Source organism: Myotis nattereri (genome assembly GCF_964212035.1).
Source record: "Myotis nattereri genome assembly, chromosome: 5".
NCBI classification, from domain to species: domain Eukaryota; kingdom Metazoa; phylum Chordata; class Mammalia; order Chiroptera; family Vespertilionidae; genus Myotis; species Myotis nattereri.
This window is the reverse complement of record NC_138080.1, coordinates 105,613,958-105,636,946: the sequence shown is the minus strand read 5'-3', so window position 1 is coordinate 105,636,946 and position 22,989 is coordinate 105,613,958. Positions and strand designations below refer to the sequence as shown.

The window sequence follows — 22,989 nt, the reverse complement described above, 5'->3', positions numbered from 1 at the left end:
ATTAATGCCTCTGACACATCCCAACAGAAAGCTGTATGCATTTCTGGGGTGATATCCTACTAGGCAGAATCTTGTGAGGCAGCAGTGCCTCCCACCCCACCCTTTTGTAAAAGTACACAAATGGCACTTCTCACACAGGCTATTACAAACGTATATGCCGTGCTCGCTTCAGCAGCACATATACTAAAATTGGAACGATAAAGAGAAGATTAGCATGGCCCCTGCGCAAGGATGACATGCAAATTCTAAAACTTTCCATATTAAAAACAAACAAACATACATATATGCCTATTCTAATATTTTTACTGGAAACAATCTGCATTTACTTCATTTTTTAAGCAGTTGTTTTCCTTACTAATAGGAAATTTCAGAAAATACGTAATTCTGAGCTGCTGGGATAACTGGTCAGTCCCAATACAGGCTGACGTCTCAATCTCAGATACCCTCAGAGAATGCCCACCGTGTATGTATTCCATGCACTAGGGCAGTGATGGCGAACCTTTTGAGCTCAGCGTGTCAGCATTTTGAAAAACCCTAACTTAACTCTGGTGCTGTGTCACATATAGACATTTTTTGATATTTGCAACCATAGTAAAACAAAGATTTATATTTTTGATATTTATTTTATATATTTAAATGCCATTTAACAAATAAAAATCAACCAAAGAAATGAGTTCACGTGTCATAGGTTCGCCATCACTGCACTAGGGCTAGGTACCTGGGGTAGTGGGGATGGGCCATGCACAGGATGTCCACAACCCTAAACCTAAGGTGGCCAGAAAAACACTGGGCTGCACTGGCCAAGCAAAATGACCACTTTCCCTACTAAAAATGTGACTCCTCTGGAACTGATACTAAGAAAGTGATGACATCTGAGTGTTGTGGTTTTTTTTGGGGGGGGGAGGGCGGTGTTAGAATTTTTCCAGGTTTTATTCAGATTAAGAATTAAGATTATGATTCCATTTACATGACATTCTAGAAAAGGCAAAATTAGAGGGACAAAGTGATTGCCAGGAGCTGGGGGTGGAGGGAAGGACTAACTATAAAGGAACATGGGAGAAACTGGGGAGGGGAGGAGTGACCAAATCCTTCTGTCTTGAGTGTGGTGATTACATTATGACATGCACTTTGTCAAAACTCACAGAAGTGTGCACAAAGGGAATGGATTTTACTGTGTGAAAATTATGCCTCAATACACATGACCTTTAAAAAGAGAATCAGTTGAAGAGCCAAATGATGCTGAAGCAACAGTCAGGACAAGTGCTGGACAGCATTAAAGTGCACCTGTGGTTCTTTAGAACAACATGGCAAGCAGTGGGCCTGCAAACCTTAGGTCTTCTTTAAGAAATAATGCACAAGTTCAGTGACACAATAATTTCTAAAATTTTTAAAAATTGTTCTATAGCTTTGGCCTTTTTACTTGTGTGAATGCTTTGCTTCAAACGAAGATTTGATCTTGTTCCCAGTTTTCCACGTAGCTTTGGAAAAGATGCAATGGCCACGCTGTGCCACCTGAAATGGCCTTTTTAAAAAGGCCCTTGCCCAGGCCAACCAAAAATTACTGGCTCGCAGAGATTACCCTCATATGCCTGGGAACACCTAACACTGGCAGATGGACCAACCCAAACACTTCCATCTTCCCGCCAACATCAAGAACTGGTATTCCACATTTAAGTCTATTCCAGCCCCAAGCATCAGGCGAACATTTTTATATACAGCTTCCCAGGTGGTGGTGGTTACGTGCACTTGTGAGAGCTCACAGAAGCGTGGACTGAAAGAGGTGAACCCATGTCCCCAACACTATACGATATGCTCCCTTAGCTAGCAACTTGTCCTTACATATTTCACTTACAGAGACTTCATTTCAGCCTTATAAGAACCTGACAGGACAAGATTATTAGCCTCCTTTTCGCAAAGCAACGCACTCATGCAGGGTTTAAATGACTGGGCAGAGCCTGGGACTGGCGGAGGCCCCACAACTCAAGGAGTTTACCTTCAGCTGAATGTCCCACTTGCCCTGTGCCTATCCAGCTAAATGGTCTGAGTGGTTTTTTTTTTTTTTTTCATATATATTCCACATTAAATTCAGAGTCATGAGATTTTTATTTCTTCTATCCCACCCAAATTAGTTACCAGTTTTACTTACTTTATATATGTTGTCTTTTTTTAAGTACTTAAAGGGTCATCAGTTTTCTTTGACCTAATATTTTCACATTTTCTAATAGCATACACTGTGGTACACATGTACATACACACACACACACACACAAAACGGACTTGGTAGCTAAAGTCATCCACCTTTTAATACAAAGACTACCATGATCCAGTAAAATGCAGAAATATTATATTCCCAGATCACTGGTCTAGCACTTAAATGTTTTTAAATATCTCCCAAAGCATGTTCTAAGAAACACTATTACTATAAGATATGCCTTCATACCCAAGTGAGTTCTATGGTCAAATAAGTTGTAAGAAACTCATCCTGCACCTCTCTCTTGCAAGTCACAGCACACATAAATGTATTAGAAAACAGAAAACACAACAGCAAATAGATCCAGTCAACTCTGAGCTCCACGAAGACGAGGATCATGTCTATTCTGCTCATCTCTGTACAGCCAATGCCTAATACACACAGTGCCAGACACAAAAGGAGGCACTCAAACATTTCCATGAGACTTTTCCCTTTTTTTTTTTTATTTCATTTAATGGGTCACCATACTGATCTCATTCCTTCCTGACATGATTATCAAAAGAAAGTAAAAAAGGATTATTTATTGCCTAAAATTCCAATCACACATCTTTGGTTAGTGAGGATTACTGCCATTAAGCTGGTAAAGTCGATCGTAAAAATGTTTAGTAGGGATTACAAAATAAACTCTCATTCTGGGGGCCCGAGTCTTAATCTTACCCCATGTAACTCCATGACCCCAAGCCATGTAGCCTGACCACAGAATAGGCTCTATTAAAACTTGGGAGCCAGTCCAGAGTCGGGACTGAAATTCCATTTACACCTCTGCTAGAGCTTTGTAGGCTTGGGCACTGTAGCAGCGGACTGCCAAGAACCAGCATCCAGGGAGCTAGTCACCACAAAAGGGCCTTTATAAACTATCCGCTGCAAATTAAACCAATCAACCCACTCTAAAACTAGCACTCTGAAGAAACTATAACTATTCCCACTTTTCAGCTTCAAAGAATTCCTTCCTGCTTCTCACCAATAATTCACTTCTGCGTCCCTAAAGTCGCTTGCTTAGCTCTTTCTTTCAAGAAACAGGGAAATTTTCATTAGCAAATATGAACAAAGCCCAGTTACAACCACAAAATTGTACTGACTTAAGAATATCATTCATTAACATTTGTGGGAACTAATAAGTGATACTAACCAAGGAGGTTGTACTTGAAGTCAACTGAAAGTGAGTGAATTCAATGCCATCCAAACACTCAGCGCTGTTAAGCTGCACCAAGAGGAGAGCCAGCCCCAGCTCTGTTTTAAAGCAGCGCTGGTTGCTTCTTCACACCAGCAAGGAAATGCGGCCTAACAGGACAATACCAACTGTAACACCAGTTCCCCTGCCTTATCAGAGTCAAAGGCTGAGAAAATGGAAATGAGGGTCAATCTACCAAGTGCCTCCCTTCATGGACCCACTCACCTCCCAACACAAAACCAAGTCAAAAGCTCAAGAATGAATTTAAAGTGAAGTTAAAAGTCAAAGAAAAGAAAAGCTAAAACCAGAAGTGGGGCAGATAGCATAGTTCCTTGCCTGGTTGGTGGGATTTACTCAGTGACTTGGTGGGATTTACTCACTGACGTATCTATTCCTTTAAACACCAGCTGGCACTTCCTTTCTCCCACTTTCCATTTCCCTTAGTTACTACCTGTCTCCTGTTGGTCTCCCTCCCCTACCCTCCTATCCTAATTCTAAACATGTACTCAAAGCAATAGGGCTGACCTGCCAGACTTGAGGACCACACTGGTCTTCCTCTGGGAGGGAGCTAAGTAAAGCACCAGCTACAAAGACAGCTTCCCTTGAAATATTTCAAAGCAGATTTTATTAGTTTGTTGAAAAATTTTCCTGCTAAGGAGGAAAGACAATTGTTCTACCTAGACTATACAAAGTTCTAAACTAAACCAAAGAAAAGGCAAAACCTCCTTTCCTCCACATTAAACTTAATGTACCTTTTCCTTAGTTGCAACCCCACACCCAAGTCAAACAACTTGGTTGTATCAAATACATCAAGCTAAGCATTTGTGTATTAGTAAGACTGCACTAAAAGGAGTCTTTCAGGAATAACAGTGCTTCAGTGCCTACAATATAGCTACTATGCCTTAAAAACCCTTCCAAAAATTAAATACCAATGTTTATACTGACTGCTGGCAATTCCAGCAATCATCATAACAAACAGAAAGGGATTTCTTTGACAATGTGTAAGGTTTTTTAATAACTTGATTTTTCACGTAGGCGTTACAATATCAACATTATTTCTGAAAAAAAAAATAACTTTTGCTGAAACTTGAAGATCTTCACTTTGTGTATTAACTGTGTTCCACTTGGCAATGCCATTTTCATAAACAAACTGCACAAGCCAACAGCAGCAACAGCCCAAGCATGTAAATGCTGAAGTGGACCACTTCCCCACAGGTTTCACTTTCTCCCTCTATTTGTAAGCGCTCTACATAAACCAAACAGTCTCCTTCATGCTTATTCAATTAGAGCAGGTATTTTTCTTAAGTGGAAAAATACTGTGCAAACAAGAGACGCAGCAGACAAAGAAAAAGCTCTCTTGTACATTATTCACTCAGTAGGCTTTGTTGGTTATAGTCATGAGTAACATAAACCATCATCCCTTGGTTCCCCATTCTAGGGACTCCTAACGTACCTCAACAATAACAGAGGGACTCGTGCATAAAAAGCGAATATTTTTAAGCCAATCAATTCTTGGCATCTTTGCACAGCTGCTCAAGAGAATGATAAATCAGGTCACTTAGCATAAAATAAATTTAGAAGTAGCCCTCGAGGAATCAGCACATGAGCCATAATATGAGCAAAAGTGGTTATTTTAGAGCTGTCTGAATAGATAAAAAGCAATTACATATCCAAGCCAAGATATTAAATCATTTAATCCTCACACTAAGACAGAGAAAGCATCCACAGCAAAACTTCCTATTTCCACATAAGAGGAGATGACAGGTCAGTCTGTAAGCCTCTAAGCATTATAATACCTGGTTCAGAGAAAGTGTCACTAATATCATCATCCTTGTCATCTTCATAATCTTCCTCCTCCTCCTCCTCTTCCTCCTCATTTTCAGAAAGTTCGTGCTCGCTGCCAAATCCTTCATCATGGTCCTCATCATCGACATCCTCCTCGTCGTCCTCCTCTTCTTCAGGACTGCATTTGGTTGGCTGTTCACCCAAGTTGTCGGAGACAAAAAGGGAATAATTGTGCTCTTCTTTTTTCTGGGATGAATCTGAGACCGATGTGCTGGCAGAAAGGCTGCTACTCTCTCCTGCAGCAATTGCCCCAGGACCCTCCTGGGGCAGGGGACTGAGTAGTAGTTCCTGGGTTTCTTTAAAAGGCAAAGCTGGAGTGGCATGACCCTGGAGAGGCTCCGTCCCTTTCTTTTCTGGCCTCTTTGCTATCACCCCACAGTAGCAGGTGTTCTCCTTTGCTGCGTCTGCGTGAACCTGGCTCAGCGACGGCCGGCTCTGCTGCACTGGGTTGATCTTTACTTTTGCCTTTTTAACATAGTCTTTACATTCAACATGAAAGTTCACCTTCTCAGTATGATGCATGTTGGTCTTCACCATGATTTGTGTGCTTGAAGTGGGTTTACTGGCTTTTTGGACACAGTCTGACAAAGGGACCTCAGCTTGAAGAATCTTAGAAGAACACACGGGGGCAGCTGCTCTGCTTGCAAGCTTTTTACCAGGGAATGAAGAAGGCAAAGGATTTTGTTTGACACTGAAAAGTGAATCTGGGTAATACAGGGAGTCAGAAACAGACTGCGAGTCTTCACTATTAAGCTGGGCCAAAGTTGGAGTTTTACTTATGACCTCTTCATCTTGGTAAGGGCTGGAAAAATCATCAAGACCCAAGTAATCCACTTCTTTTGTTCCCCAGATGTCACAGCTGGTTAGCTTGGTGTACTTTGTTAAGTCTTCACAGTATGTATCCCACTGCTCCCAGTTTGAGGTTAAAGTGCCCTCGTTATCCAGGACATCTGTGAAAGACTCCAGATTCTCAATGTCTTTGCAGTCCTCCAAAGAAAGGAAGCTGTCTCTAGGATTCTGCTGGTAGTTCATCTCTCGATCCTGAGAAAGGTTTAAAAAATAACACACCATATTTTAGGAAAGAAATATTCACCTCCATCCACTTTCATATATCAAATTGATGAACAAGTGCTTGAACTCTGCTCTGTTTTATTTTAAGATAAAGGCTACTTACATGAAACTTTACCATTCCATATACGTAACATCATTTCCTTGGGCAAGAAAAAAAAAGAGGGAAAACATGTCCCTTGAGAGGTTGAAGTATGGTGCAAATATCAAGGCCTATTAAACTTTACTATAAACACTCTTCCTGAAAAGAAGTTTATATTTCCTGATCTTTGACCTAGAAGGATAGTGGGACCTCCTTAGAAACAAGCTCGTTTACAAAGCAAATAGTAAAGACCTTACCTTCATCACAGAAGAATATGCCTTCTTAAATGAGAACTTAAAGTTAGAGGCAAAGAGCAATCCAAAGAGAGTTGGAACTCAGCCACAGAAAAAGAAGCTCTTTGAAGACCTTGTAACAACTTTTAGGCTTGGCAAATAAAATACTCCTCATGAGTAGAGATGTAATTTTAAAATGTGATTAAGACTATGCAGCCATTACAAAGAATTCAGTTAAGCTCTAATGGACTAACATGAAAGGCTGCTTCATCATATACTTTTATGTTAAAAAACAGACATTGCTTGGAATTGCTACTTTTTATCTCACATTCTGTGTGTGTATGCCTTGCTCAATGTTACCATTTTTAAATTTCCCAGCTGAAAAGTCCTTTAGTATTTAAACATATTAAAGAAAGACTGCTTCCCATCCTTCCCATCAAAAACCAGACTAAGGATATTCAGAAAACCACTCCTCTTAACTATTTTCAATGGGCTCATACATCCTTCTAAAATTACTACACTGACAATCACAAGAATCAAATTTGGCCTTTATACGTAAAAATCTCTACCACAACACTTTTTACCACAAATCAAAGAATACAAGCCAATGTTACTCACCAGTTCATACATGAAGTCTGGATCTGAACTGTTCGCTAAGAGATCTGTGCTCATTAGAGTCTGTTCCGAAAAAGTGTGGCTTCGAAAGGCATCCCCAAAAGGCGGATCCATTCCGCTTACACTAGGCTACAACAGAGAGGTTTTAATTTTAGAACACAAAAGACTACTCAAGACTAATTTATTGCAAATATGCCCCATCCCCACACCTACTATTTTCAGAAAACAACTGTGTTTCTTCTACTGTTTAGTAGTACATCTAAGACATTTAACTAGCATTTAACTGTGGGCTTATATTAGGAAAATAACTAAATGCATAAAAAACAAAAAAATGAGTGCCAATTGTTCCTAATACTTAACCTCTAAAAACTAAAGCTTATTTAGCCACCAGTCAGCATACAGCACCTAATGAATACTTCCATTAGGCTATAAATATTCTTCAAATCCATCTCTAATTACTCTCTGTACTAACTCCCTGAAGAGGAGAGCTGCCATTTTCTGGGGTCTATGGAGGTAGCGGGTCAGTCTAACTCTGTATCCTAAGTGAGTCCTCAAAACAAGCTCGAAGAGAACTTGGGCATCTCTAGTCAACAAATGCCTCCAGGAACATGATGGAGACACAATTAGCCAAATATCCAAAATCCCTGGGTGAGACCAGTAACTGGGAGCTCAGTAGCTTTAATCCTGACTCCTGAAAAGTATACAATTCATCCTATAATAAATAAGACAGGGAAAAAAGCCTCAGCACCCAGAGTTCATCCATCCTCCTTTTCCATTTCAACATCTCTATAAATCACTCTAGCCCAGGGGTGGGCAAACTTTTTGACTCGAGGGCCACAATGGGTTCTTAAACTGGACCGGAGGGCCGGAACAAAAGCATGGATGGAGTGTTTGTGTGAACTAATATAAATTCAAAGTAAACATCATTACATGAAAGGGTACGGTCTTTTTTTTTTTTTTTAGTTTTATTCATTTCAAAGGGCCGGATCCGGCGGGCCGTAGTTTGCCCACAACTGCTCTAGAGTGAAGGCGGGCCTCACACGCCTAAATTGGTCCAAACAAGTAAAAGGCCTCCCTCTGAAATTGAATTTGCATAAAGGGAGAGGATGGGGAAAAATAAAAATTCCCTCTTTGCCTTTTTGTTCTTCTTCAGCAAGTTTCTGCTAAAACTTTAAAAAATTATTCGTCTGTTTACATTTTTGTATACATATACCTTTATACACTATCATACATACTCTCTCATCATGTTTTCCTTCATTGGAACATCCCACCCAATTCTTTTCTTTCTCTGATTTTCCCCAACCCTACCAGACTGCAAACTCAAAATAAGTGTCTTATAGTTCTAAATTCAAGTATCTGATGAACAGCAAATTAAAACTTGAATGGGAAAGAACTCTGAATGGGTATGTGTGGTCCACTTGGCAGGGAGGCTGGGGTGGAGGCAGGCCGCTGGCCTTTTTAACATCAGCCAGCAAATCCCATTCTTTGCCTCTGCTGCCTGCCTCCGAGTCACTGCACAGTCACAGCAAGTTTCTGACTTCCTTCGCTCAGGGCATAGTTCTGCCTGGCCTCACATAAAGCCACCTAAGCACCCGGGCCCTCATTATTTTTAGATCTCTCCCCAGCACTGAACACAAAGAGGGGAGAGGGTAAAAGATAATGACAGGAGGAAGGGAAGAAGTTGTATATGCAGAGTGGGGACTAACAGGGCTTCATTTATTGTTTCAGTGATTGCCTGAAACCAGAATTGATGAATTCAAAGTAGTAATATAAATGGATATAATCACTCTTAAACATGTTTTGTGGGAGGTATATACAGAGGTGGGCAAAAGTAGACTTACAGTTGTTTGGAAAATAGAGTAAATAATACAAGAATAAACTTTTGTGTACTCACAACTGTAGACCTACTTTTACCTACACCTGTATATGTGTGTGTGGGGGGTGTATGTGTATGAAAGACATACACAATTTCCTCTTACTTTTAAATTCAACAGGCATGAATGGAAAGGAACAATTGTGAAGTAGAAGACAGAAAGAACAAAATAGGCTTTTGGTGGCAGGTTAATGAGTAGAGTTTCAGGGGAGTTGTTAGCTCCCATAATGCCAGCAGATCTGTACACCTTTCTAACTAAATTTCCATTCACCGAGTTCCCTGTGCCACCCTCATTAATTAAAGCTATATAGCAAAGCAGAAAATAGAAGCAATGGAAAAAAGTTCCTATCTTCAAAACTAGCTGAAATCAGAAGGAAACTGTCTTAAAAAGATAGTGTGTCAAGTTGTGTTACGAACTGGAGAACTTACAGAAGCAATGACATTGACTTTCTGCCACGGGAAAACAGAAAACCTTACACTTGCTCTAGATGATTTACCTGAGGCATTTCCAAGCCCAGATCCTGTAAGTCCGATCCCAAACTTCTTTTTTTTCTTGTTTGTAAATTCCTTTCCAGCTTTACTTTTAATTTCAGGATCGAAGATGATTTTCACAATCAACGGCAGGTTTCCCTGGAGTGCCTTCAGTTCAGCTGCTGAGATCCCTGCTTTTCTTTTCTGCATGAATCTGTCAAACAGCAACACACAGCAACTTCACTGAGCACCATTAAAAAACAAGCTGACCTTTCAAAACGACCTTAACAAAGAACACTTTAAAGAAGTAAGTCTTCCCCTAACCAGTTTGGCTCAGTGGATAGAGCGTCGGCCTGCGGACTAAAAGGTCCCAGGTTCGATTCCAGTCAAGGGCATGTGCCTTGGTTGCAGGCACATCCCCAGTAGGGGGTGTGCAGGAGGCAGCTGATCGATGTTTCTCATCGATGTTTCTAACTCTCTATCCCTCTCCCTTCCTCTCTGTAAAAAATCAATAAAATATATTATAAAAAAAAAAAAGTCTTGTGGTTGCAATATCAAGAATTTGGTCCTTTCTTAGTACCAACTATTCTGAAATTCACCATTCCTTCATTTGTTCTAAAATGGAATTGGTCATTAACAACTAGTGACATTAAAAAAATTCTTAAAATATTAACATAGGCTGTTTTTTCTTGTGATATAAAAGATGTACTATACTTAATGTTAAAGTAAAGCTCCCACTCACTTTCTCTTCCGTATGAGAAAATATACTGCAACATTTAATTCCATCTCTTGTATAATCATTTTTATTTCCTGGCTCTTCATTGGGCTCCCCCTCTGGTGGGTTGGCATTCTGAGCTACTTGTTCTAGCCTAAGAAACACCATCAAGTGCCCAGCCTGGGCCTAGAAAGACAATTAGTTATGCATCTCAATCCAGTGCTGCAGTCTAAGTGGACTGACTGATCCCTGCTCCTGCCAAAGGCTAATTCTGGCCCAGCTTCTCCTTATGTGGCCTCATGGTTGGTCCTACTGCTGATATGTATTCTCAGTCCTCACTCTTCCCCTGGTTCCTGTGAGAAAGAGGTCAGTTGCATTATCTAGAACTAGTTACTTAGACCCCCAAAAGGCATATAATTCAAGTGAGGCATTCCACAAAGTGGACTAGTGTAATCCTGGTCTACAACCTGGATCTGAGAGAAAAGTCTGATACTCTGTAAAACCTGAAACTTAACCTTCCTAGCAAAGGTCAAAGACTTAAGAAGAGATTGAGTTGTGTTCAACATGTATTTATTAGCATCTACTAAAGACAACATCTATCAACAGCTTGGTTTATCAGGGAAACACTGGATTGAAAAAGGGCTAAGTGCTAGTTGCAGCTTTCACTTGCAAACTATACAACACTGAACAGATCAATCTTTCTAAGCCTCATTTTTCATCTCACTGGCTCCTGAATTTTCTATGCCATAATACTTTCATACAAATACAAGTATTTATTTAAAATTGTACTTAAACACTTGGCCTCAAAGAAAAGTTCAGTCAATGCAGTTGGCAAAAAAGACCACTTGTTTGGGAGACAGGAGACCTGGATTCCAGTTTGATCCCATACTTAAAACTAAACAGGCTTAGGAATTAGAACTTAAATTTTTGTTTTAGCTCGCAGACTGAGGAATTATAATTATTCTCCCTTAACATATAATAGGGATGTTATGAGAATTAAATGAGATATTAAATTAGGATGTAGTAATAAAATAAATCTAAAAGATGATTATTATCAATAGGTATATTATGCCGATGATTTCTTTTGTCCCACAGCTAATCCAGCTCAGAAACGCAACATCTGTGATAGCTACTGCAAGCAAGGCTGAATGTACTAAAGACACCCACTGCCAAGAGAGGGCAGCCGCTCTGTAAAGGGCTGAGCTCATTCACTGGGACACATCCAGGTCCGTAGCTGCCTCTCTCCTGGTCTCTCAGGCAGCAGCAAACAGGATGAGGGGAAAGGCCAACTCTACTCCAAGCAGAACCTCTTTTCAGTGAGAAACTCTTATAATAAGTCTCTAAAGCTAATGACCCAAGTTCACAACAAATTATCCTCATCCCCAAAGTTTTGCATCCACTTCCCAGAAATGCTTGGTGTTAGGTCGGAGAGAGCCCAGGATCGGATACATGCAGACATGTGATGAGACAATGGACTTCCCCTGGAATTTCTCACAGATCAACATGCCAGACACAGATACTGGCTTCTTCTCCCTTAATCCACATACCCCCACACAGATACTGACTTCTTTCTGAATACCCCCGCCCATCCCCTGCAGCAGAGAATACCACAACTCATGTCCCCGCCCCTCACCCAACCTCAGTATAAAAAAAGCGCCCCCCTCCCTGTTGGCATGAATCCACGTGCCCTGTCCTTGGGGGTACGGGTCTCCCGGGGACGCAGAATAAACTTTCCTTCCTTCCTTCCTTTTCTGATCAACTCTCTTTATTTTCTTCGCCGCCTCCTGACCTAGCTAACCTAACACTTGGTACCCTTCCAAATATGTACTGAGAAACAACATGAAGAACAAAATCTCCCACCCAAAAGTGAAAGGGGACAAAAAAAGGCTTCTACAGTAATTACCATTATACAGAAAAAAGCCTCTATAGCAGTGGTTCTCAACCTTCTGGTCCTTTAAATACAGTTCCTCATGTTGTGACCCAATCATAACATTATTTTCATTGCTACTTCGTAACTGTCATGTTGCTACTGTTATGAATCGTAATGTAAATATCTGATATGCAGGATGGTCTTAGGCGACCCCTGTGAAAGGGTCGTTCGACCGCCAAAGGGGTCGCGACCCACAGGTTGAGAGCCGCTGCTCTATAGTAATTACCATTACACAGACTTTTGCATAATGACACAAAACTAACTCCTATACCAGGAAGCCAGATATAAAGGGTATATTAATACTAAGATGGTGGAGTGACACTGAGGAGGAAAGCATAGTAACTTGCTTTTCTGGATGCCTTCACACATCATTGGGCTCAAGAAAATCCCTATTTTACTCAAGGCTTTAATATAAAAAGCAGTAGTCTTAATGTGTGACCTAAGGAATAACTGTTCCAAGGAACGTCAGATGTTTATTCAGCAGGAGGGTTGTACTGGAAAACACCATACTAAACAGAACTGTTACAGTGCCTTTATGCAGGACTTCCTGAAAATTTTAGGGTGCTGGGTGCTGATGCACGTTGTAAGTCACCAATAGGTGAACAGTACAGATTCGATGTCCCAACCTTATTTGATCATAAAATCCTCCAGTCTATCCTCAAGCTGAACTCAAGACTAGTGTTTCTTAAAAAAAAAAAAGTTGGGGAAAGACTTAAATTAATTCCCCTTACTTCTTTTATTCACAGCTCTGTCTCACCAGTTGCCAGTACAGGTTTGTTTTTCAAGGAAGAGAAGACTGTGCTCCATCAGAAATAATATTTACCAACAGATTTTCTATACCAGGACTCATTCAAAGCTATTCAACAACAGCCACTTGGTGCAAGAAGAATACTCTGGTAACCGAGACTAGCTCTCTGAAGCAATGAAATGGGCAAATGATTGATTTATGAGCAGCAATGGTACCACTTGAAGACACCCAGAGCTTCCATCTTTTTCATTAATAACCCTTCCACCAGGTCCTACTCTAGATTTTTTTGATTCTCCATTTGAAAATACATTAAGGCTTATATGTACACCAGGCAAGGAGGCAAAAGGTAAAGTAAGGTTTTAAGTAAAGTCAAAGGACTTCTTACAAAAGCTCCTCCCTGGGACTGCTCAAACCACTAATCCAATCTTTAAAAGCCAAACCCAAAAGCTGCCTGGTATGCCCCAGGAAGTTCACACATATCCAAGAGCTCCTAAATTATTCCCCTTCTGAACCTGAGAGTTTCAGCTGATCCCTGACCATCCACATAGAGAAAAAAGTTTGACACCAACCTCTTTGTAAATGAAAATGTCTTATGAATAAGCAGATACTGTCTAGGATGGCCAACATCTCCCTGCGGCTCCCCTCTTAGAGGGCACTGGCTTAGGCCACTGTTCCCTTTAGTAACTTGAGGTAACTGGATCCTCACAATGGCAAACAGCACTCTGAGTCATCCAACATTCATCAGAGTAGATGCTCAAAAACTTCTGAAACACCCATTAGAATGGCTATAGGAAGGAAGGAAGGAAGGAAGGAAGGAAGGAAGGAAGGAAGGAAGGAAGGAAGGAAGGAAGGAGTGTTGGTGAGGACATGGAAAAATCGGGAACCTTGTGCGAGTTGCTGGTGGGAATGTAAGATGGTACAGAGCTGGGAAACAGTTTAGCAGCCCCTCATAAAGTAATTCCACATCTGGATATATAACCAAAGGAACTGAAAGTAGGGATTCAAACAGATGTATGTCCACAGCAGCAATATTCACAATACCCAAAAGGCGGAAACAACCCTAGTGGCCATCAACAGATGGACAGATAAACAAAATGTGGTCCACACATACAAAACATTCTTCAGCCATAAAAAGGAATGGAATGCGGATACATACTATATCATGGATGAACCTTAAAAACATTATGCCAAGTAAAATAAACCAGATACAAAAGGACAAATATTATATGATTCCAATTATATGGGGTACCAGAATAGGCAAATTCAGAGAGATAGAAAGTAGAATAGAGGTTACCAGAGGCTGTTCGGGATGATAATGTTCTGGAAATAGACAGTGGTGATAGTTACACAAGACTGTCAATGTACTTAATGCCACTAAATTGCACACTTCAAAATGGTTTAAATGGCAGGATTTGTTTAATTTACCAAAATGAACCATGGACAGATTGGCTGCTTCCTGCGCACCCCCTACTAGGGATCAAGTCCACAACCCGGGCATGTACCCTGACTAGGAATCTAATCAGCAACTTTTCGGTGCACGGGATAATGCCCAACCAACTGAGCCACACCGGCCAGGGCTAAATTTTTTTTGAGGTAAGAAATGCTGACACATTTACACTGTTATATGATTCATATACCATGGTTTATTTTGATCTTTCATAATCTTTGCTGGTTCATGCTCATCATTTCTTTCATGTCGGCAGAGTTCTTGGATTCTTTCTTTGTTGTCTTTAAACTGTGCCAGATTCAAAATTCTAAGAGATGGTAACTGTTCTGACCCCAATTTAAATAAATTATTTGAAGCTTAATCCCCAAGAAAAGTTGAAAGAAAGGAAAGAAAGCGGAGGGAAGGGGTGAGAGAGGCGGACAAAGGAAGAACCACTGACTGGGTAATCTAAAGGTTTCCACAATATGTACACCCCATGAGATTCCCTTGTTTGACAAGAAAGACAGTTATTCATTTGCCCAAGCTCTTTCACAGACCAGGACCCATCAACCACATAGTCCATCCATTCCACTATACTCCATATGTCCCATTCAATAATTCCTTTCCTTTTGAAAACAATTCAGCAAAAGCTGAACCAAACAGTCCTTCCGATGCTTACTAAATCAAGCTACTACCTGTTTTATGGTGCAGCAGCAATCAGAGATCTCCAAATCGCTAAACCACTGAGGAAGCGGGGGCTGCCTATGCAAGGAGCACACTGGAGGAAAGGTGGGGGGTTGGCTCTCCCTTTATTATGTAATATAAACCCTGTGACTATGCCCTGGCCGGTCTGGCTCAGTGGGTTGAGCGTCGGCCTGCGGACTGAAGGGTCCCAGATTCCGTTCTGGTCAAGGGCACATGCCTGGGTTGCAGGATCGATCCCCAGTAGGGGGCGTGGGGCGTGCAGGAGGCAGCTGATCCATGATTCTCTCTCAACATTGATATTTCTATTTCTCTCTCATTTTTCCTTCCTCTCTGAAATCAATAAAAAAATATTTTTAAGAATAATAATAAAAATAAATAAATCCGCCGAAACCAGTTTGGCTCAGTGGATAGAGCGTCAGCCTGCGGACTGAAAGGTCCCGGGTTCGATTCCGGTCAGAGGCATGTACCCGGGTTGTGGGCACTTCCCCAGTGGGGGATGTGCAGGAGGCAGCTGATCAATGTTTCTCTCTCATCGATGTTTCTAACTCACTATCTCTCTCTCTTCCTCTCTGTAAAAAATCAATAAAATATACTTAAAAATAAATAAATAAATAAATAAATAAATAAATAAATCCTATGACTACAACTGCAGGCGAAGAAGGATTCACTATCCTTCAGCAGCAGTTCTCTGAACTCCAAATTTTACAAAGCAGGCAAGTAAACGTCAAGTGAGATGGTTACAGTTTATGTCAGGAATTATTAGCACAAAACCTGCATTATTTATTTTCCAAATCCTGCTGCTGTTGGTCTTTAAGGAGGGAAAGTGGGGGAAAGAGGTAAGGAAGGAGAAGACATATCTTTCCCCTCAGACTGAGTGAGGAAAGAGCATTTTCCTAGCCACGGAGTACTTCCGATGAGAGCCTCCACCATACTCCCCAGTGGACTCTGCTCTGGGTCAATCCAAAGTCTCCTTTATGCTCACATTCTGAGAGCTTAAAAAATAGGGGGCTTGAATTTGTTTTGCCATAAAAACTTAGTTAAACAAAGTAATTTTACTGAGAATCCTAAGGAGCTAAGACACTAAATCTCAAATGTGATCTCTCCTTGGAATGCGGTTTTGGAGGAAGACACAAGACCTCTAAGAATTTTATTTGATTCCTTTCCAAAGGCTTTGCCCAACTTTAATCTTTGGGCTACAGAGGTAACATATGGAAGCTTGGTTAAAATGCTTTGGGAAAGACCATGAAAGCAGGGCTTCTGGAAGAGCTACTTTTTATTCTGAAAACTATCGACTATAAGGTACTAGGGGCTTTCTGAAGCCTTGATACCTGTCAATTAAGTTGTTCAGAGTATAAGAATAAAAGCATGGGACAGTTTTAGACAGAACCAAAGAATGCATTTGTAAACCCAGCCACACTTGGTTACCTCTGGCAACAAAATATTCACAAATGTATATTGTTTATAGATCACTAAGGCACATTGCTATACCCTGTCATTTCATATTTGGTGAAGTAGTTAGAGTAAATATGAGCATCATTACCATCCCCCACGCTCTGTCTAACCATTTTTATATTAATAAAAAAGATCAGCAAGGAAGAGATTTGCCCAAGGTCATTCAGTAAATGGATGCCTCTGTGCAAGCCTATCATCATAGAGACCATCTCTACTCTCAGTGTCTCAAAGATCCTATCTAGAGGACACCCAAATCTACATCTTCATCTTAAACACCCAAGTGCAGCCTGGCTGGTATGGCTCAGTGGTTGAGCGTTGACCCATGAACCGGTCACAAGATCAATTCCGGTCAGAGCATATGCCTGGGTTGCGGGCTCAATCCTTGGTAGGGGGCATGAAGGAGGCAGCCACTCAATGTTTCTCTGTCATCTATCTCTCTATCCCTCTCCCTTCCCCTCTCTCTCTAAAAATAAACAAAAACGTATTTTAAAAACAGTTAAACACCCAAGTGCACAAACCCTGCCATCTGAGATCCAGGTACTTCCATATTCATTCACATCCCATACCACAGACACAACATGCTACCTCCCCATAAAAACATTCCTGTTCTGTCAACAGTACCATCATTCTCAGCCATCCAGGCATGGAACACGGATCTCAGCCTTGACTTTTTCTTCCTCCTCCTCACTGTGTTAAATCATGCCAGTTCTCTTGTAGCAAGAATACATGTATGTGTCCCTTGGCCATTCCCACTTTCTCAACGCTTACTTGCCTCCTCATTTTATATTTACTAATCCAATATTTGACCTGTATATCTTCCTGCCTTCAGCCTCCCCCTCTTTTCAGTTATGTCCCATTATAAAATTATTCTTCCTAAACTAACACATCATGTTAGCACTGTGCTCATGTTTTCAGCAACTCTCAAACATCTCTTGGATAATGTTCAAGAAACTATCTTTCCAGCCCCATCTTCTACTACTCTCCTATCAATATAACACTAATATTTACTTGATCTTATAATTTCCACCAAATCCTTGAGGTACTCAAAATCCCACTTCATTAAGGATTTCTAACAATGAGACTCTGGCCTTTCTTTTCTTCCTTTTTTTTTTTTTTTATGTTTTCCCTATTCTTTCTCTACCAGATTATAAAATCTTTCCTGACCATTATATTTCATGTATGTTTCACTACAATGCCAAAAGCAATGCCTTGCCCAGACAAAAGCTGACTGACAAGAAATAGGAAATCCCTAAGATCATAGGTCCTTCTGGATAAGGAGGTTTGATGACCTTCATATACGAAGACATTGCAAATAAGTCAGTCATTCAATATATGTTTACTGAACATCTTTTATGTGCTCTGAAGTATCTAATCAGTAGCTTGTTAATTTGAGGCTTCAAACATTACAGTATCATATAATAAATATATTTTAAATTGTACCCCTTAGTTTTCTTTTAAATTTCCAGAGAGTGCTATTAGAATTTCAATTTTAAAGACCTGAGATAATTCTTGTCTAGTGAGGAGAGGGCAGAGGAAGGAGGAGGATTAAAACTTATGGAATCCACAAGTTACAGTCTATCCCTCCCCCACTCTCCCTTTCTCCCCGCCCCCAACACAGATTTTTTAAATTAAAACGAAATAGTCAATGCAGGTGAAGACTGGAGCTTTAAAGAATCATTTTGTTTTAGGAGCTGTTTTGCAGAAATCTACAAAATGTAAAAAGGAAACAATACAATGAAAGTCAGCAGCACAGAAAGACAATGGTGCAGGTGGGAACTCATTTGAGCCATACAGCAAGATTCCGTGGAAATACCCACCACAGGATAACCTGGATGTACCCTAACAACCTCAGTACTCATATTAGCAAGGATCTGGGCTCTTCCTCAAGATGTACTGTCTCCTTTCTTAGATGTGGACTTTTCAAAAGTAGCATGAATATAGACTAGAGACAATTTGAAATTCCCTTAAAATTCCCCCCTATTCTGTGAAATGGGCTATACCACCAGCCAAGACTATAGAACAGCTGATACAGAGGTTATGGGCTGGGGACACAAAGAGATTGCTAATATAGTTTTAAAGTCATTTCTTTCAACACTGAGAAAAGCTGGCTGCCTCTTTGACTCGAATACTCCTAAAAGGCTTGTTCAGTGAGAAGAAAATTCTAGATTCAAGATAGAAGGTTCTCCTTTGTAACTGAATATTTGGAACTTCATTCCTGATTCTTGCTTGCCTTCTTTTATTTGTAAATATAAGAATTCCACTTCTTTCTTTGCAGGAATACTCTGATTCATGATATTGTGTAAAGTATCTAGTCCTGGCACAAAAAAAGACACTCAATAAATGACGGCTGTTTTCATTCTCAGAATTCTTCCTTGGAATAAGGTGTTCTGGGATGTTGCTGCTACTGACAGTATAAATCCAAACTCAACTCAGAATTCTAGATTATCTAAATTCCAAACTTTATCACAAAAACCCAACCACCTGGAACGAGGGTGAATAAGGGACATGCAGGCAACACAGGTCATTTAACATCCAGCTTTAAACGGGTGAATGTCAATTATGCTGGTTTAATCAGCAAAAGATCTTTGGGTTCACAGAGTAATTAACTCATAAAGCTGCAAACTAGTCATCTCTGTACACAATAAAGAACTGGCAGATACATTACAAGGAGAAAGGGCTTCTCCGGAGAGATTATTGTTATTACTGTTCAAACAATCTTTTTTTATAGTTACACGGCTTCCCTAGAGATTCTGGGCAACTCGAGAGAATGCACTTATACAAAATTTATCTTTATACACATAACAGCTTACACAGTTTCTAACAGACACACGCACACACATAGTTTAATGTATACCATATTTGTCTCAACAGGGTTCTGAGTAAGTCAAACAAAGGTAGCTGACTATCCCAAATGCTGCGAAAACACAGCTTGGAAGAGAATCAACAGCTATCAGAGAAGTACAAAATGTAACAAGAACCTGGTCCCACTCTCCCACCAGGCACTCAGAATTCTTATATCCCTCCAATCTAAGGAAATAATAAAATTCACTTATAGTAATTTGTTAGTTTTCAACTTGGAAGTTTGGACAACCAGCAAATTATGATGCTAATCTATAAAACAAAGGTAACACAATCCTAACAAGTTCAAGTTCATTCTACTAGAATTTTCCCCTTTTTAAAACAAAAGACAAAATTAGCTGAAGATTTAAAGCAAAAGTCTCAAACTGTCCTGCAGCCACAAATCAATGCCTACATATGGATTTTTGTTCGAGTCACACATTAGTGCTTCCAAAACATTACATTTTAACTGCCAGTACTTAAACTGGAAATTTCATATAAAATTTCTAAATCCTGCCGAAACCGGTTTGGCTCAGTGGATAGAGCGTCCGCCTGCGGACTGAGGGGTCCCAGGTTCGATTCCGGTCAAGGGCATGTACCTGGGCTGCGGGCACATCCCCAGTGGGAGATGTGCAGGAGGCGGCTGATCGATGTTTCTCTCCCATTGATGTTTCTGACTCTCTATCTCTCTCCCTTCCTCTCTGTAAAAAATCAATGGAATATATTAAAAAAAAATAAAATAAAATAAAATAAAATTTCTAAATCCTATTATCAAATGCCACTCTCTTAGGGAGAAAGAAATTAGACCTGCCCTAACGGGTTTGGCTCAATGGACAGAGTGTCGGCCTGCGGACTCAAGGGTCCCAGGTTCGATTCCAGTCAAGGGCATGTACCTTGCCTGCGGGCACATCCCCAGTAGGGAGTGTGCAAGAGGCAGCTGATCAATATTTCTCTCTCATCGATGTTTCTATCTCTCTATCCCTCTCCCTTCCTCTCTATAAAAAATCAATAATATATATATATATATATATGTGTGTGTGTATATATATATATATATATATATATATATATATATATGAAAGAAATTAGACCTGATAACATTGGGTACACATTCCTGGCAAGATCACTTGAACTGAATCTCTTGCACTTAAGTCCGTCATTCCTTTAACTGGCCTGTGCTCTCCAACTGTTCCAATCTCCACCCAGTCCCATTTTACAAATGGGGAATTTAAGTTTAGAGATTCTCAAAACCAGAGCTAGCAAAAAGCCCCTTGTGATCATAGCTAACTCCAGGACTTTCACTCTTGACCTCCAAATAAAAGGTAGTTAATGTTAAAAAAGGTATTTAAAAAACTACACACGAATGTTTACCACAGCTTCATTCACAATAGCCTACAATCTGGAAGCAACCCAAACATCTATTGACTGGTAAATGATAGACAAACTATGGCACATCCATACAATAACAAGTACTCAACTGATACTCAAAACAACATGAGTAAATCTCACAAACATCCTGTTAAGTAAAAGCAGTCAGACTCAACAAACAATTTGTGACTGCGTTTATATGAAATTCCAGAAAAGACAAAACTATATAGACAGACAGTGATTCAGTACTTGGGGTCGGGGTGAAGGGGCATGAGGGAAGTTTTTGTGGTGATGGAAATGTTCCATCCTGACAATAGAGGTGGTTAGATGACTGCATACATTTATCAAAACTAAAAACTAGGTGAATTTTATTTTATGTAAATTATACTTCAATAAAGCTGATTTTTAAAAGAGATATTTAGAAAATACTTTAAAATTACAGAGAAGAGTACTACCATCTTGACCTGGGAAAGTTGAGGAAAGCTTCGGGAAAAGGTGAGGTTTGAATTGGATCTCATCACAGTAACAACTTTCCGGTGCAGAAGTAGCAAATAGCACATAAGCAGTCATGTTCTGCACTGTAGCCTATGAGAAGTAGTATCTCTGAACACACAGGAAATGCTTCACAAAAGGAAATTCATAGAGATGGATAATTAGTGCCTGGGTAGGTATCAAAGACAAGTTGAACTTACAAGATTTCCCAAGAGGGAGTCAACTCAGATATATATTGCTGTTCATATGCAATATAAGCAGACAGTGTGAAAGAATTTTTGTTCTCTCTTTTTTTAATAAAGCAAAATGAAAGAAAAAGTCAAACAAGGAGGTGAAAGGGAGGCAAGAAATGCACTAGGTTAGAATCAAAGGTACGTTGATACTGACATAGATTAGAAGAGAGAAGAGAGGTAGGTACGTCAGACCTTGATAAGAGACTAAAAGTAAAACTAAAAACTAGGAAAAAGGAGACCAACCAACCAAAGCAGAGCTTCAGAGGAGAGACCAGAGACCTGACAGCAGGCCCAGGAGAATGAGAGGACAAGGGGAAGGCAAGAAAATTCTCTCGTAAATCTCACAAAGTAGTCACCTCCTCTTCCATCTGCTTCCCACCTCCATCCCTTCCTTAGGTGAAGCCCTCTCATTCCTAACCCCATCCCACACCTGTACATCGTTCATACCTCCTTGACTGCACTAGAATGCTTCCGTCACTGATCTTCAAACCCCAGTTCCTATGCTGCCTTTTCTGTGAAGCTTTTCCAGCTTTCCCATGCAGAGTTCGTAGTCCCTCTTCTTTATTTTCAGAATATGTTGTTCTAAATATTATCACAATGTAGAACTGCAATGTCTGTCTCCTCCCTCTGCTAGTCCACAAGCAACTCCAACTGAAGATTCAATAGTGAGAACAAAACCCTTACTAAAAAGCAGTTCAAAACCTGTAAAGTTCCTCACCTTATACAACTCAAGTAGGACGCTAGAAGCCTTGCTGTTGGAAGGGATTCTACAGTGAATTGTTTGAACAAGAGCGCATCTGCCCTACCTTTCTTAAAGTTTGATTTCTGTAATGCTTTAAGTTTCTCAGTGAATGGCACACATAACAGAGAACAAAGCAAACTGCATCAGGAAGGGCAGATAGCAGTCAAAGAAGGAATTTCCTCTATGAATGAAAGGAGCTCCTTAAACTCTCAGACAGAAGATCTTACTGAAGAAAATAAATGTACAAGAACATGAAGAAAACGGGAGCAGGACAAGAAGTCAGCAAGCTCCTGAAGCTTCCATGGGAAACTTAAAGTCAGCAATTCCCAAAGATAAACAAGCAACATGACTTTGTAACAAAAGATGGGAAGGTGGTTTTGGTGCTAAAGGGACAGAATGATGGGAAGAGCAGAGTTGAATTAGCAGGGAGATGACTAAGTTAGAAAGCTGTTTAGGGAGCACAGCTTCAATACATCCAGGTTTTAGAAGGAAGGTCATGAACTGGTGCAAACGCACACAAGGCTTGGCTGGAGATGGAATGGGTAGCAGTCACAAAGTACCACTGAAGTCACCTGCATCAAACTCCAGTCCTCATCACAGCGGTGAATCAGAATTAACAAGAATGATTTTACAGTACTAACACGCGAGAGTCTCTGATATATAGATGAACAATAACCCAAACCTCTAAGAAATGAGATTCTGCTCACATTTGCCAAACACCTGGAGAACCA

General features: G+C 40.3%; 2 protein-coding genes across 3 annotated transcripts in view; both read right to left on the bottom strand.

Annotated features, from left to right (window-relative positions):
* The window catches only part of CREBRF (CREB3 regulatory factor), a 47,291-nt gene that overhangs the window by 17,495 nt on the left and 6,807 nt on the right, over window positions 1-22,989 (bottom strand). For both annotated transcript variants that reach the window (XM_081092931.1, XM_081092932.1), the window contains exons 2-4: window positions 9,636-9,823; window positions 7,269-7,394; window positions 5,219-6,308 (exon numbers count right to left, since the gene is read on the bottom strand). In XM_081092931.1, coding sequence (XP_080949057.1) covers window positions 5,219-6,308; window positions 7,269-7,394; window positions 9,636-9,644 — 1,225 coding nt within the window. In that variant the 5' untranslated portion in view covers window positions 9,645-9,823. The remainder of the gene's footprint in view (window positions 1-5,218; window positions 6,309-7,268; window positions 7,395-9,635; window positions 9,824-22,989) is intronic.
* Window positions 9,636-22,989, bottom strand: part of ATP6V0E1 (ATPase H+ transporting V0 subunit e1) — a 52,173-nt gene continuing 38,819 nt past the window's right edge. Inside the window, exon 4 of the mRNA XM_081092937.1 lies at window positions 9,636-9,823. The gene's annotated coding sequence lies outside the window, so the exon portion shown is untranslated. The remainder of the gene's footprint in view (window positions 9,824-22,989) is intronic.